General features: G+C 42.6%; 1 protein-coding gene across 2 annotated transcripts in view; it reads right to left on the reverse strand.

Annotated features, from left to right (window-relative positions):
- The window catches only part of NEDD9 (neural precursor cell expressed, developmentally down-regulated 9), a 189,929-nt gene that overhangs the window by 20,481 nt on the left and 153,671 nt on the right, over window positions 1-15,777 (reverse strand). For both annotated transcript variants that reach the window (XM_037037986.1, XM_037037985.1), the window contains one exon: window positions 6,125-6,571. In XM_037037986.1, the coding sequence (XP_036893881.1) occupies window positions 6,125-6,571 (447 nt within the window). The remainder of the gene's footprint in view (window positions 1-6,124; window positions 6,572-15,777) is intronic.

The raw sequence follows: 15,777 nt of genomic DNA on the forward strand, positions 1-15,777 counted from the left end.
TCTAAGAAGGTACAAACATTGTAGCTAATCTATTTCTGGTTCTTATGCTACCTTTCAGGAATGGGCCTAGAAGACCCCGCTAAACTCTTTGAATCATTTCCTGCCAACACACGCTGTGTCCCACTTTGGAAGGTAGGGAATGGTCTTTAAAGATACTGTAATGGGGGTCTAGTCTAGGTAAATCTTAATATGACTTGAATTTTCTGAATTCCTGTAGCTGTGCCATTCCTGAAGCACCACTTGCCCCAGGCTAGCCCATCATACGGATTATAATGGCAGACCACTACCGTTTTAATGAGCCCACGAGCGCCCTTGAGATGAAGAGATGTGTACTACGTATTCTGGGACCATAGAGGAGGGAGACAATGCTGGTGTGCAGACAGAAAGCTTCACAGATGAGATGAACATTAAAATGGGTCTTAAAGTATAAACGGGAGTTCACAGGTAGAATAGAGGAGGAAAGGCATTCTAGGTAAATAATAATACACACAGTGGAAGCTCTGCTCCTGAGTAGGAAAAAGTCATTTTCCTTTTTAGGTCACTAGAGAAGAATTAACTGATCTTGTTATCTAAACTAGACGAAATGCATGAAAGTTAAGTCTTCAGACAAGCTGAACTTTCCATCAGTCATGCTTCGGATGTTCATGTTTTGTGTACAGATAGTTGTGATTACAGAAAACAGATGGTGCCATTCTCCAGGACCTTCTGGGGAAAAACTACCGGGTATAATGTGACACGTGTCATAACATAATATAATGAGCTGACTGATGGGATTTGAACCGTATGTGACGGTGAATGGGTGATAAGAGCAGAACCACTTTTCAGTTTATTTAAAGGTCAACTCAAATTAAATGCTTCATTTCTCACTTTGGCCTTGTTCCTTTGCTCACTGGGTGTTAACTGTGTGCTGAGACTTTGCTATCAGCTTGGCCTATAGCAGTAAAGACACGGGCACAGCCCCTGCCTGCTTTAATGGGGTTTATAATCTAACCCATACTCACCTTCAGAAGGACTCAAAGTAAATCTCATCCCACCATTTAGAATAAAAGCAACATGTCCAAACGATAATCAGAGAAATACACGTAACTGCCCAGGAAGATCAAGCACAAAGTGGATGAACCCAAGAGGCAGTTTTACTGATCTCCAAAGCAGAGAAATGAGACTATTTCAGACCTTTGTAGACTGTAGGCTTTTGGGTGTTTGGGGGCTCCACTCTAAACCATACTACCACATGAAGGAGAATTTTTGCTTTAAAAAAATCGAGAACATTTAAAAATATAATTCAGCTTTTCAAATTATTGGACTATGAGTAACTCATTTAATTTAGAATTGCCTATGAGTTCTTGGCAATCATAGGACATATTTAGAAATCTTTTCAAAGTAAGAAAAATCTAACCTACAAATTGTTTTCACATGTAATAAAATATTTATGAGCCCTAAATATAATAATGAGATTGACATGATATTGTTTCCTACACACTCGTCTGCTTATTAATTTCTATTTTGCAGTTTTTGCGTTTCATAGTTTGGAGCCAAAGTTTTTTATTCAGCTCTCAAACATTCTCGTAGGCCCTGGGCATTCTGCCCACAATGCCTAATGGATAAAACGGCCCTGCACACAAACCCAGAGTGAAAAAGACCAATGAAATTAAGGAAAGGTGTTAGCATATATGGTTACCAGGTAACTTTGGGAGTTCTTTTTCACTCTGTGCAAACATCTTGTAGAACCAGAGAGCCACATACACTAAGGGAACAGCCTAGGCGCTGGCACTGAAGTATTTGCATATTTGGTGTATAGTGAGAAACACAAACAGGGCTGATGCAGTTCAAAATAAACTCTGAGGCAGGAAAAAAGAACAAGGAGAGGCAGACTAACAGTGTTAAGCCCCTGCTATGCTAAGCACTGTGCCAGGTCCTTTCTATGTGTTATTTCACTAAGTCTCACAACAGCCCTATGATTATTCCCATTGTATGTACAGGTGAAGAAAGCAGAGCCTACAGAAGTTCAGTGACTTGCTGAGGAATAATAGCTATGAAGAAACAGAAGCAGGAGTCAGCCTATCCCCAGCCCATGCTCTTTTCACAATACTCGTGCTGTCCTCTCATTTCACAAAAGGGTGGGGATTGTACTATATGATTATCTCTCCCTAACCGCTGATTTAATGAATGACAAATGTCTTTTGATATGGATGGGATGCAAGAAGGTGGGTAGAGGCTGGAATTTCCCAGGGAGCAAAGTTTTAGTGATAGAAGGCAGAATTTACTCTTTTTCTTTCCCTCAGTGATTCATTAGTAGAAAAAACTGTGGTGGATCAAATTTCTGAAGTCAATAGTCTGTTTGCAACATCAAGGGAATCTTTAATCATGGAAAGTCCCGAATCACAATCAGATTGGAATAAATCCAACCCCTACATGGTCCTGTCACAGTGTTTCTCAGTGTGGAGTCCTGGACTGCCTCCCCCAGAACTACCTAAGGAGTTTGCTAAAATGCAGAACCCCAGGCCTGGGTTTAGAATCCCAGAAAGGCCTGGGGATATGCATTTTAATTCACCTTCCTTCCATCCCTGCGTGATCCTTATGATCTCTAAAATTTTAAAACCATATTTTGGTGGTTCAGAACAAGATTCCACTATCTCCTCTTTCTTCTTTAATAGATTTTAAGGATCACAGTTTAAACTACCAAGAACATATAGTTCTGGGCCCACCACCCTTTTATAGATGAGATATTTGAAAAGAAAGTAGGCATGGGACTATTAAGCTACAATGAGAATTCACCCCCCTCACCCTCAGGCTGATTCCCCTAATGTACTGGGATTAACTCTTGGGGCTTTCGCCAAATCATTAGGATATCTGAAAATATCTGAATTAGAAGCTTACACTGAGGGAGATGTTGCTAGAAGTTTTTAAAACAGCTGCTGTTACCTAGAAGGTTAAAGTTACCTCTTAGCAGCCAAGTCATCTCTACTAGGAAGGAAGGAAGGAAGGAAGGAAGGAAGGAAGGAAGGAAGGAAGGAAGGGAAACAAGTGGGGACAGAAAGAGAAAGAGAAGGAGAAAGAAGACGAGGAGGTGGGGGAAGAGGAGAAAAGAAAGAGGAGGAACGGAAGAGCAGGGCAGGAAAGGGAGGAGGACAAACTCACTCCCCTGGGCAGTGGGGTTTGTAAGCCAACGGTCTAGTGAATAGGACAGAGGTAGACAGCCCGGAGAACCAAAGGCTCAAAGATGACTTCCAGGGGAGGTCAGAATATCCTGCAGAACACTTGGCATTTGGCAGGAAAGAGCCTCCAGCCCTTCCCATTCTCACATGTTACCACCCCAGGCCCCCACTGCTCAAAGCGGCTCAGGGCTTCAGGGGTTCTCTCTTCCTGAGCTCTGGTCAAGTCTCCAGGTCTGCTGGCATCCCCTGAAAGGGCTGGCAGGGGTTCTTTTCAGAAATTGGCTTCCTCCTACAGAAATCATCTACCCACCTTTTGTTAATTGATTTTAGAATTAAAAAAAACAAACAAATATAGCATTGAGTTCAAGTGCCCAAGCATCAAGCCCCCAGCATCAAGCCAAGGGAAGGNGGAGGAGGTGGGGGAAGAGGAGAAAAGAAAGAGGAGGAAAGGAAGAGCAGGGCAGGAAAGGGAGGAGGACAAACTCACTCCCATGGGCAGTGGGGTTTGTAAGCCAACGGTCTAGTGAATAGGGCAGAGGTAGACAGCCCGGAGAACCAAAGGCTCGAAGATGACTTCCAGGGAAGGTCAGAATATCCTGCAGAACACTTGGCGTTTGGCAGGAAAGAGCCTCCAGCCCTTCCCATTCTCACATGTTACCACCCCAGGCCCCCACTGCTCAAAGCGGCTCAGGGCTGCAGGGGTTCTCTCTTCCTGAGCTCTGGTCAAGTCTCCAGGTCTGCTGGCATCCCCTGAAAGGGCTGGCAGGGGTTCTTTTCAGAAATTGGCTTCCTCCTACAGAAATCATCTACCCACCTTTTGTTAATTGATTTTAGAATTAAAAAAAACAAACAAATATAGCATTGAGTTCAAGTGCCCAAGCATCAAGCCCCCAGCATCAAGCCAAGGGAAGGTGTGGTCAAAGCCTCTCCCTCCTAACAGGATGGAGAGTCACGGAGCGAATCCGCAGTGTAGTGACAGCAAATACAACGGGAAGAAGTCCGAGGTTTTAGGTTTTTCAGACTTGGAAATAAAGAGGTTGAGTCTAAAAAAGAAAACATGTTACCTTCCTGCCAAAATAAACTGTGATGAAAGTTCAGACCCCACCACCTTTCAGCCAAGCATTTCCTGTTCTGGTCTCCCCTGTCTGCCTCATACTAGCTCAGATGAAAGGAGAGCTATTTTTAAGGTGCTAACAACCAGGACCAAGAATTAGAGACGTTATGTATTTATAGTTACACCTTTCAACTGTTCTTTTTCTTCTCTGGAGACAGAGGCCTGGTTTGGCTTTCCCTCTGAACTTGAAATCGATGGGGTAATGACTTTGAAAGGTCATGGCCAGTCTTATCTTTGCGGACAGGAATCATTGGCTTGGGCAACGCAAGTCAGAAAACTGTTTACCACTTCTTGAGGGATTCTTCCTAATGTGCACACACTCAGGTTAGGCACACATGTGCTCTGAGAACTGTTTGGTAAAGTATTCTTTAGGTATAAGAGGTATTTTGGATTCATTTGTGGTTTTGTTATTTAAGAAATCCCACAGCAAATTCCCCTCCCCCATTGTTTTTCAACGCAGGATTCCATTATCAGGCAAATAGATAGTCCCTAATTTACATGGATTTGTAAATTTAGATTTTGTTTTGAATTTTCTTGAGGCACTGCACTGGTATAGGTAGTGTTTTAAGAGCCAACAAGCTCTTTCTGTCATGGAGCTGCATCTTTTGTTATTCCGAAGTCTTTTCTTAGTCTGTTAAATTGTCCCATTCATAACACCAAACCTATGGACCCTTGGAATTTGCCAGTAAACAAAAGAGCAAAGCCCTCCCTTGTAAGGCTCACATAAGCATCATCTCAGGTTGTGGCTGTTACCCCCACCAGCTCAGTGACATTATTTTCTTCCCAGCACCAGACAAAACAGTTTGCTTCTGTTCCCCCACTACAAGGTAAGCATCACGAAGTCTCTATTTGCCCTTTAACTCATTATTGTATCACAAGCATCAAAATATACTAGATGTTTAAAATTCATTCAATTAACAAATTCCTATTTATCGCAAACTTCTAAGGCATTTGGAAGTATACAGAGTGCTGAAGCGGTCGGTCCTTACCTTTCATCTTTTTTTTTTTTTACCATGATGCCTTTCTAAATATCTTAGCTCCACTATTTTCACGCACTGGCTCAGGCAATATTGTAGAAATTACTTGAAGAATAAGAGGATGGCCTCTTTCTAAATACAAGTATCTGTGTATTTTAAATGAGTCACACTGTAAGCTAGCAACTCTGAAAAAGAAGTTGGTTGGCATGACCCACACTCCCAGCTTCCTTGCTTCCTCTCCTTCTGGTGGGTTCTTTGTGCAGCCAGGCCAATGGGCTTGTGATTCAGCTTTTGGTGAAAGGAGGGTCCTTGCTGCATCACTGTGCTTGTACGAAATTTGGTGCCTTGTACCATTTAAGGAAGAAACAGAAAAGACTGGAAACTACTTGAATGCAGAACTTAGATCTGAAGGCAGATCTGCCAGAGAGATGGAGAGGAACAACTTACTGATCCCGTATAACCTGGAATGGCTCAGGAACTTATTATGGCCTTTGATCAACAGTAATTGGCACCTAGTAGGAATTCAAGAAAGTTTTGCTGACCAATGAATGAAAACATGATGCAAAAATGAGTAGGCTGGTCCTGACTGGAGGAGGCCTCCTGCATGGGACCAATCAGAAGCTTCACCCGGTTGCCTGGGACAATGCCCTGCCCACGATGTAAGGAACAGAGCCACCAACCTTCCAGTCCTCCAGTATTCTGCCCTATGACAGTGAGCTAGGGTATTCAGATATACTTACTTCTTGGAAGACATACTTCCTTCTTGGAAGACATACTTCTTAGAAGAGTCAAGCTCTTATTTTGGGAACATTTCTATTGCTCTGAGCGCAAAGGAAAATAAGAAATTGGAACAAAATTTCCGTCAGTTGTCCACTCACCTTTTTACTAAAGTGGGGACCATTAGCGCCCCCAATGCCTCTTTGCACAGATGGTGGTACTTGATACACATCTTGTTCCTGGGTACCATGGCCAATGGGTACTTGATAAATTCCCTGATTTTGATAGGAAGGTGGCACTTGGTAGATTGTTTCCCGAGGAGCACCCTGTGGGTTTGGCACTTGATAGAGCTTCTGTTGGCCAAAGGTCTGGTGAATCAGTCCAGGAGTAGGCTGGTCCTGACTGGAGGAGGCCTCCTGCATGGGACCAATCAGAAGCTTCACCCGGTTGCCTGGGACAATGCCCTGCCGACCGTGTAAGGAACAGAGCCACCATCCTTCCAGTCCTCCGGTATTCTGCTCTATGACAGTGAGGATGTCTCCTTTGCGAAAGGCCAGTTCCTCAGCACACTCTGGAACATTGTCATATAAGGCTCTTGCCATAAGATTCTAGGAAGGAAAGAACAGAGGGAAATCATCTTAGAATATTAGCTTAGTCCCTTTAACACCTAAAGCCCTTCCTCTTATGGAGAGGTGCACCTCCTGAAAGAAGAGAGGAATAAATCTAAACGATAGCCTGTAAGGGGAAAACCAGATGGTGCAGACAAAAGACAGATACATACATTCTGTGTCTGCCACCAATGACATCAGACTGCCTCCTTGGAAAAGCTCAGAACACCACAAGAGAGCTTTCCTCTAGCAGTAGATGCTGTGCCAAGGAATTATGAGTAGCACTGCTAAAGAGTCAGAGAATAGTTCAATAAACAAAACATTTTCTTCCTTTCTTAAAGCCAGCTTAAGGAATAAAATAGTCCAAGATATTCACATGTACTACAGCTGACATTTCTCATTTTTTTCATGAAAAGTTGAAGAACATCCCTGATAACAAACAGGACAAATGGCATTTACATTTGGTGTTAAAATGGAACCAACAGTACACTTATATATGCCCTTGGCAGTGGTTAAAATTTTTTATTCTCAGTTGATCACAAGGTCCTTGGATACAGGGAGAATCTCCAGGCAAGCATTTTTTCCATGATCATGGAGCATGGAGCATAGTGTGATGGGAGTTTCTATCTCCAGATTTGATGGCGGGGAGCTACAAAGAGTTTATCACACATAGGTAGGTGCCATCTCTCTCTGTTGGTCTTTTATTTATACCTTTCCTGAGGGCCCCTCCTCACCCTGCCACTATTTCCTACTACTAGAGTCTCACCATTCACATCAGAAAAGCTGTGCCTTCCCCTTTCAGGGGCCCAAAACACTTTCTCTCTTTGTATGAAGGCCTGTCTGGTACATTCAGTACTAAGCAGATAGCCAAAGTAGGCATTCAGCAGAGAGTGGGCAGGCAGTACATGTTGACATTCTTGGAAGCCTTTCAAAGACTCCAAAGATTTTATTTCTTGGCGTTAGTAATGTTTCGCAGCATGATGGCAGCCATCACCACATGCGTTTTCCTTCCCGGCACACAGAGGAGTCAGAGAATGTTGTAAATTCACCACAAGCACTCGGAAAACTAAAAGTGATCTCTCCAGAGCTTCCCTAAAATGTCTGGGTACACGAGTAGATGTTACTGTGATGATGATCATTACGGGAGGAGGGGCTGCTATCTGCCTGGGGCATGTTTGTGACTTCACATAAGAGTGGAACTTGGGGTTGTTGTTATTTGGACTTCTGTGCCCTGTTTTTTCTTCTCCAGAAATGTGGACTTCGTCTTTGAGCTTCGTGCTTTGCATTCCTTTGTAACTAACATGCATTAATCATCTACCCATGTACCGTGCCCTGTAACCACAGCTATTGCTCTGTGAGCTGGTTCTCTGCTATGGAGTGGTTGTACTCTGTAAGGGGTCTCCCCTCCAGTCAGTGGTTGGGAAGGGGCCCTACTTTTACTCTGTTAACCAAACTCCTCTCAGTCAGTGCAACTACTTAAGCTATGGAAAGGAGATAAAGCCATAGAGGTCAGTACCCAGGAAGCCTGGTGATGCTCTTTAAGGATAAGGTTAAAGTCCTTGCTCTTGAAAGTTTTGAGGTCCAGGAAGGTAATGTAGCCAGGTAAGCAGTAAGGAAAGCCTAAGGGAAACTGAGGGTTTGTATTCCAGAAGAACATTTTACTTAGTATTTATATTCTAGGAAGCTTTGGGTTCCTTTCAACAATTAAAAGTTAGCATATATAAAGATAAAATCATGTATCATTCTATTCTGCTTTGAGGAACCATTTAAGAATGTGTCATGATCCTAAAATCTCCCTTGTTTCTTTTTTCATCATGTGGATGTTCTGTAATTTGAAAGAAAAGTCATAGATTACAGAAAACAAGATTCTGGTCCTTTGTGCCAAAATGATTTGAGGGAATTACTCCACCAGAGTGTATTGAGATTACAGAACAGAGAGAGAGAGCTGATCCCTCCCGCCCCCTCCCCCCCCCCCACACGTACCCGACTCCCTGGCCCCAGCCTCTGTTCCTCTTTCCGGGGCCCATTTAACAATTGGAAATGGCTGCTAAGGAAACCCCAGGATGAAATCAGAAGTGCTAAAAAGTAGAGACCAGTTCTACAGGAACTAAGGGTTGGTGGCTGTGCACCTTGACTTCAAAGCAAAGAAAGAAAGGAAACAAAACAGTAGAAAGGTAAAGGACCACAGACTTAATCAGGATAAATAAGTTGAGGCTTTCGGAGCTGGGCCACTGCCACGGAACTCCATGGAGCACGGACATATAGCACTGGGCCATGCTTGATTACAGGCGGCGAGAAGTCCCTGTGTGAGGGCTGTTCTGGATTTTCTTTGTCAGCCGTCCCAGTATCCTTCCCACCACCTGGTAAGCAGTATGCTAATGTGTCTAGCTCCTCGAGAGCTGCTGCTTTGGGAATACTTTCAGAGCCCAATGTCCTTGCTAATGGAGCCACTGTGGGTGAGTTCTCCTGAATTTCCCAGCAGTCCTCCCTATTGCCTATAGGATTAGGATTGAGAAAGAGGGCTTGGCATGGCTGTTAGTGCCAGGCCCCCCAGTGCTATCTTGACGCCTCCTGCACTGACAGATATTCTTCGTCTTGGCTGAAGAGGAGTGAGTTATTGAATATCTGTGTAAGACACAGGGAGCTAACATCTATACCTAGCCACTCTCCCAAACAAAAGATTCCAGCTCCAGAGACCTTTAGAGACACTTGGACCTAACCTCCTCAATTTATAGACAAGAAGACTGATTGGGGTGATGGGGCGGGAGGAGGGGGTCACATTTATCATTTGACTAAGGACACATTATTAGAGTCAGGTTTCTTGGTTCAATTCTCTTTCCACCTTAGCTCTAGTATACAGTGTCCTCCTAACGTGGCTCAATTCCATTATATTTCATTCAGTACAGTTCCAAAGATGAGTAATTCTTCTTGTCATTTCTATAAAATAAACAGATTCTTGGGGCTTGGTGTCCTAATTGTGCAACTTGGGCAGATTCCCTCTCCCCCTTGTGCCTTAACTTCCTCAACTATAAAACAAGAATGTGGATAACAACACTGACTTCATAGGTTTACTGTGAAAATGAAATGAATTAATCCAAGTCAAGTACGTGAACACTGTCAGAGACTTAGGAAGTTACTGTTACCATTTATTTAATTTGCTGGATGGCACTTTGGCCTTAGGCTTCCTACCCTGTTCATCTCCTCTCAGTTCTCAGTCAAGGGTTCACCCTATTCTACTGATGCTATCATATATTTATTTAATACCTATCTGAAATGTCCCTTGCTTACAATTACACTTAGGAAAATTGTCTTTCGAAACAACATTGCTTTGAATTAATAATGAGTTCTAGGTATTGCAACCTCTTGTCAAGTATTTGCCTACAAACAGCAGCAATAAAACTGCTGGTTACCTTCAAGAGAACTACTGAGGCAAAATACCAACACTGATCCTAATGATATTACTGGGCAAAATTTAAAAAAAATATTAGATTCCAGTAAAGTACAATCCATCAAAAAGTGGGAAAAAACATGGCCTTGGCTTTTGAGAATACTTAGTGTGTTGGGGCTGGAGTTCAGTAAGATGATAACAGCCATATTAACTTTAGCCGGAACACAAACCATCTCATTCAAAAGAACACATGCAATTCATAAATTGGCAAATTAGGAGTTAATTCCTCTGCCTAGGAGAAGGTGGAGGGACCTTCTCCTTCAGTGCAAAGGTATGATTCCTCAGGGCCACAGTCTCAGAGGGTGATTATCTGGATATCTTAGAAAAACCCAGGGAAGGCAGATATACTCTTTCTCACCCCCACCCCCATATTTATCTCCATGGCGGGGAAGATCAACACAGAAACAAATCAAGGAGAGATAAGAGAGCTATGTAATTCTATATCCAGTTGGATGGTTAACCTCCAGAGATTGGCAGTTAGACATGCAGTTTGAGATTGGCAAAGTACCAAACAGTTGGGCACGGAACCTGAAAACCAGAGGAACTTTAAACAATTACAGTCAAACTCTTTTATTTTACAGATGAGAAAAATGAGGCTCAAGAAGTTAATGATTTGCCAAAGTCACCTGGCAAGGTCGTAGAACAGACGAAAATTCAGGCTTCCTGAATTAGAATAGCATTTTTTGAATTTATTAAGTCAAATACATATGCTACAAAAGTTGTGGTTCTAATCAGGATTGGAAATTGAGCTTTAGGGTCCTGAGTCTTGTTTGAGCCAAATACATGGTGACGGAAGATGATTTGACTTTGGATGGTGGGCACACAGTGCAATATACAGTTCGTGTATCATAGAAATGTGCACTTGAAACCCATATGACCATATGAACCAATGTCACCCCAATGAATGTAATTTTAAAAATCCTAATTGAGGGAACCTTAGTTGTAGCAGCCTCCAATATGGATCCCCATCCTGCACTTTCTGGAAACTATTCTGGCTTCCACAATACCACTTCCTGTTTCTCTCTCTTCTCTCATTCTTAGGACTACTCATCTTCCTTCTTGTTCATAGAACAAAAAATTTGAGGGGGCTCATTCCTTAAATGCTCATGTTCCAAAGGGATCTCTCCTTTTGCACTTGTCTCTTGCCTATATGCTCATAGGAAACCTATAGGACTCTCTATAGGAAATCTTGTCCATGGTATTGGTATTAGACACAGATAACTCTCAGATCCATAATCCCAGCCTGGATACTGCTGCACTCCAACTCCATGTTTCCAATTGTCTAATGGGTTTCTTCACCTCAGAATTAAAAAGTGCAAAAATCCCTTTCTCCTGCTCTATCTTTCTTCATTAACAGTGTGCACACGGCTGCCAGGAGAATGGCTTCAGAGGTGTTCAGAGTCTTTTCGCAACCTAAAACCCAATCAGCTTGGACCCTGCTTTCCTCCTCACTGTCACTCCCAGCTCAGGCCCTCAGCAACTTTTGGGGGAAGGAGTGGCAATTACTTCCCAACTGTTTTTTCTGCATTTACTCTCTTCCACGTAAATAGAAGAGTTATCTTTCTAAAACCTATCTAATCGTGTATCTTCCCAGTTTTCTGTTATAGCATTTCTTAAAGTGTAACTTGTATTATCCCATTCACAACTGGGAACTCCTTAAATTCAGGGAGGCTGCCTTATTCCTTTGGCATTTTCAGAACTCTATAGCCCAGCATCTGAAACAAAATAGATACTCACTAAATGTTTGCTAACTGGAGTGGATTCTAGATTCTGACTTCCTGGTTCTCTACAGAGAGGGTAAAATTCTTTTCTGGAGACATCAGCATGATATTTTGTCAAAATTTTCAGATGGGCATGGGAAGATAAACTAATAGTTTATCTTTAAACCCTTCTGGTTCTATTTGATGGAACCAGAAAGATAAGTGGTATGTCCAAGTCACCAAGCCTCACAGCCAGAGAACATGGGAGACAGCAAGCAGGAAATTGCCTGTCCCTCCCTATTAAAACAGGATAATGAAGTTTATGGGAAGCCTGAATCTAGTGTCCACAACCACCGAGCAAACAGGAAGGCCAAAAGGAACTGAGCATCCCGGCCAGATTAAATACATTTTCTGTAAGAGCCTTTCTCCCTTCAATGCAGCAACCCACATCTGGCAGCAGGTGACTGCGCACATTCAGACTTTGCCAGAATGTTGGGTTTCTGCTGTTCCTGGTTCCCAAACTATGCCCGAGGAGTGGGAAGAAAATACCGTACAACTAGCCAGAACAGTGGGTAGGTCACGTGATAACTCCCACATCACCTCAACTCTTCCCTGCCATTCCCCCCACACACTGCTAGCAAAATGTCAAGAAAGCTTATTACTCCTACTTCTAGGGAAACTATCTATCTGCTATTCCAAATACAGAGAAGCGTGACTTATAATTTCCATCTATGCTGTTATTTGAACAAAAATTAGACACAGTGGGTGGTGTGTCACCCCACTACAACTGATGGCATCACCAATGGCCCAGCTTCCTCTTGTTATTTTTACTTTATTCTATATTTATCAAGCAGGAGCTCCCCCCACAGCCTCAAGGCTGCCACATTCTCAACACCATGACTTTCCTGTACCCAACCCCCCAGACTTTAGCCTGGGGATCTGGCAGGTTGTATGACACACACACAGAGGCACACACATGGTCTGGGCAGGGTGGATCGTGAGAAACAGACACAGTACAGAAGGAAATGGCCATTGTCAAAGAAATCAATGCTAAAGGAAGTGGCTAAAAGATGAGCATCAAGGTCAGTCTAGGGGCACAGGGGAAGAGAAAGGCTTGTGTGCTTTTGTGCCTACTGACAAAAATCAGCTTCTGTCTGAGGGTTGTCAGACCACTTTGGCTTTCACTCACCATCACCTTCAGGATATAGGGGGGTATGGGAGTTCCCAAAAGAAGGAAATAGCTATAGTCAGAAAACATGTGTATCTACAAGCATCTGGATTTCACTTCTTGGAATATTTTGGTTTACACATGGGCAAACCAAAATATTTTTCATGTTAATTCAACATGATCTGCAATGTTGAATTAACAACCTTCCTGAGCTTGTTAACTGGTAGACACAATGCTTTCAAGTTCAGGAGTTAGAAGATAGGATATAGAGCACATCCAATTTTTTTCCAGCAATACTCACTAATTGCAGTCTGACATACTTTCCATCATGTGATCTGAAATAGTCAGAGAAAGGTGGCAGCAGGACCTTCGTAGGTTCCACTAGTTCCTTGTCATGCTGTTGATCACATGACGAGTGTCTAATATGTGCCATCAAAGATTGCTCTGGCCCCTAGACCACATTTCTGCCAATTTAATTTCTGGAAAGTGCTTCTAACCCCTTATGATAGTTACGAAGCTTAAATGAGGAGCCTGAACCCTCTCTGATTCTTCATGTCATTTACTCTACCACAAGTCCTTAAGTTTTCTTAGAATTTCCAGCCTTGTGAACTTTTGGCCATAGCATTCTCTTTGTGTAGTTCAGGGTGTGAGATGCTTAAAAAATGTGACAGTAGATACTTGCTTCCCAAAGGTAGTCTTTGGCATGCAGCAGCCCCCATGTGCACTGTCCGGGTGTGCTCTGTGTGCGATGGTGCGTGAGGTCCCCAGGTTTGGGAATCTTAACATCTCCTCCATATCGACCTATTTCTACCTGATGAGGGATCATTCAGAGCCCAGCATTACTTTGGCCGTTCATGTGCCCAAGTAACATTACTTAAGAGTTGGTGAGAACATCTGACGCTGTTTGTAAATTTAGATATTTGGATCTCAGAGAGAAATTTCTATCTGACCACATTTGGTAACACAATATGGACAGCAGAGATGTGAGATTAAGTTAAAAAAAAAGCATTTCCTCAAATGGTGGCTTCTTTTCTTTTCCTGCACTAGGACTAACATCGCCTATTGTCCCTTAAGGTTGATACAGGGCAGAAACATTCAGAGGCTGGGATTTGTTAACCATGAAGCCAAGAGCAAATTCTGTTTCAGATTAAAAAATTACAAATGGTTTGGTAGGTAGGTGTGCACATACGAGTGTATGTGTGTGACTTCACCGTCCCCTTCTCTTATTTCCCAGCTAGTCATGGGGGATAAATTTGCTTGCTGCCAGTATTTGAGAAAAACAAATGAGCTTTTTCCTTACAAGTTTGTTGATCATAAACAATACTTGTGTCTTTAACAGCTCAATATTCCACACTTGTGTGGTTTTTGAGATTGACCTAAGCAACTCCTGAGGGACTTAGAGAAGGTGGAAGGGCACATAGGTTTCAGTGGGTATCAGAACCACAGGTCACTCACAGCTTGACCAGAATCAACTAGACTAGAATTTCAGACTAAGAAGGGATCTGAAAGATCATTTTAACCCAATCCTCTTGTTTTACAACCCAGAGAGTCTCCTGTTAGATTAGCAGCAGAGCCAGAAATAGCATCTGGTTCCCCCCCTAATCTAGGATTTTTTCCACTAGACCAGGACGTACTTCCTGAGAGCCTTGTCCATCTTAGAATTTAGTACTGTTGCTCTTAAGTCTTGGAATTTATAAGCATTTGTCCCACATTGCCCAGTTTTGATAGATTTAAGCATAGTATATTGGCAAAGGATCAAAAACAAGGGGCAGGCGCAAACTCTTTTCAGGGCTCCGTCCCTAGATAAATCTGACAGGCGCCATATAATGATGAAGGCCTGACACTCACTCACCCAAAAGATAGGTTTATTAACAATAAAACAACCACCTGGATTTCAGCCAACATTACAGTGTTGGCACCAGATCACATCTATCTGCCTGTCTAGACAAATCCCTCCAACATCCAGGTACTTAGGGAAGCGAAATGAGAATTGTTATAAAGGAATAGGAGACTCCATTCCATTATGTTACAGTGTATTTCCAAAAGCAACATCATTTCTCAAAAGCCAAAGCACACAAGTCATAACATTTAATAAAATGTTTGTACCAAGGGTAGCTCCCAAGGTCTAAAGTTATATCTAAACACAATATGATACAGTACCAATATCTAAATACAATACCAATACAAATACAAATATGTACCCATCCTGGTGACTTTGCCTGTCCCCTTGCCAGAACCCAACTGCTGTAACTTGGATGCCGACACTCAGTGGGACTCTTTTAGACTCCCTTGACCTAGGTTTGGTGCTGATTGCCATTGTCCCACTTAACTCTGAGGTCCTCAAAGAATTCTAAGAACTGGATCCGGACACTTGGCTGAGAGGGTGTTTGCAGTTGCATGTTGTTACCATTGTAACTTCAGAGAAAGAAACTTTAGATGCCGCCACTTCTCAGCCAGAAGAGAAAGAATGGTGGCAGGAGCAAGTGGAATAGAAGAAAACCTCCAAGTGAAGTTGTTCAATGGGTAGGTCTATAGAAAAGCTCTAACATGTAGACATTATCCATCAGTTTATGAGAATAAAATAGCTTTCTTTAAGGCCCATTTCTAAATGCATTATAGACTATATATCAGACTGTTTATAGCAACCTTAATTCTCTTAAGTGTCTTCCTAAGGCCTGTTGGTTTTACACATGACCTGAGGAAGACCGCCTGCTTCTTAGTATTTTGCAGTACTTGCTTGAACAAGTTGGTGCTAAGCATAAAAGGGGAAGTTTGCTTTTGGTTAGGGCTTGTTACACTAAGCTCAACCTTGCTCATGATACAATTACGGCAAACAGTTCTATAGTTATATTTTTGTGCTTGTATCACAACAAACCAGTAAGGCAACTGT

This window comes from Sturnira hondurensis, unplaced genomic scaffold (assembly GCF_014824575.4).
Source record: "Sturnira hondurensis isolate 20B ecotype Veracruz unplaced genomic scaffold, ASM1482457v3 Scaffold0023817, whole genome shotgun sequence".
Classification (NCBI taxonomy): Eukaryota; Metazoa; Chordata; class Mammalia; order Chiroptera; family Phyllostomidae; genus Sturnira; species Sturnira hondurensis.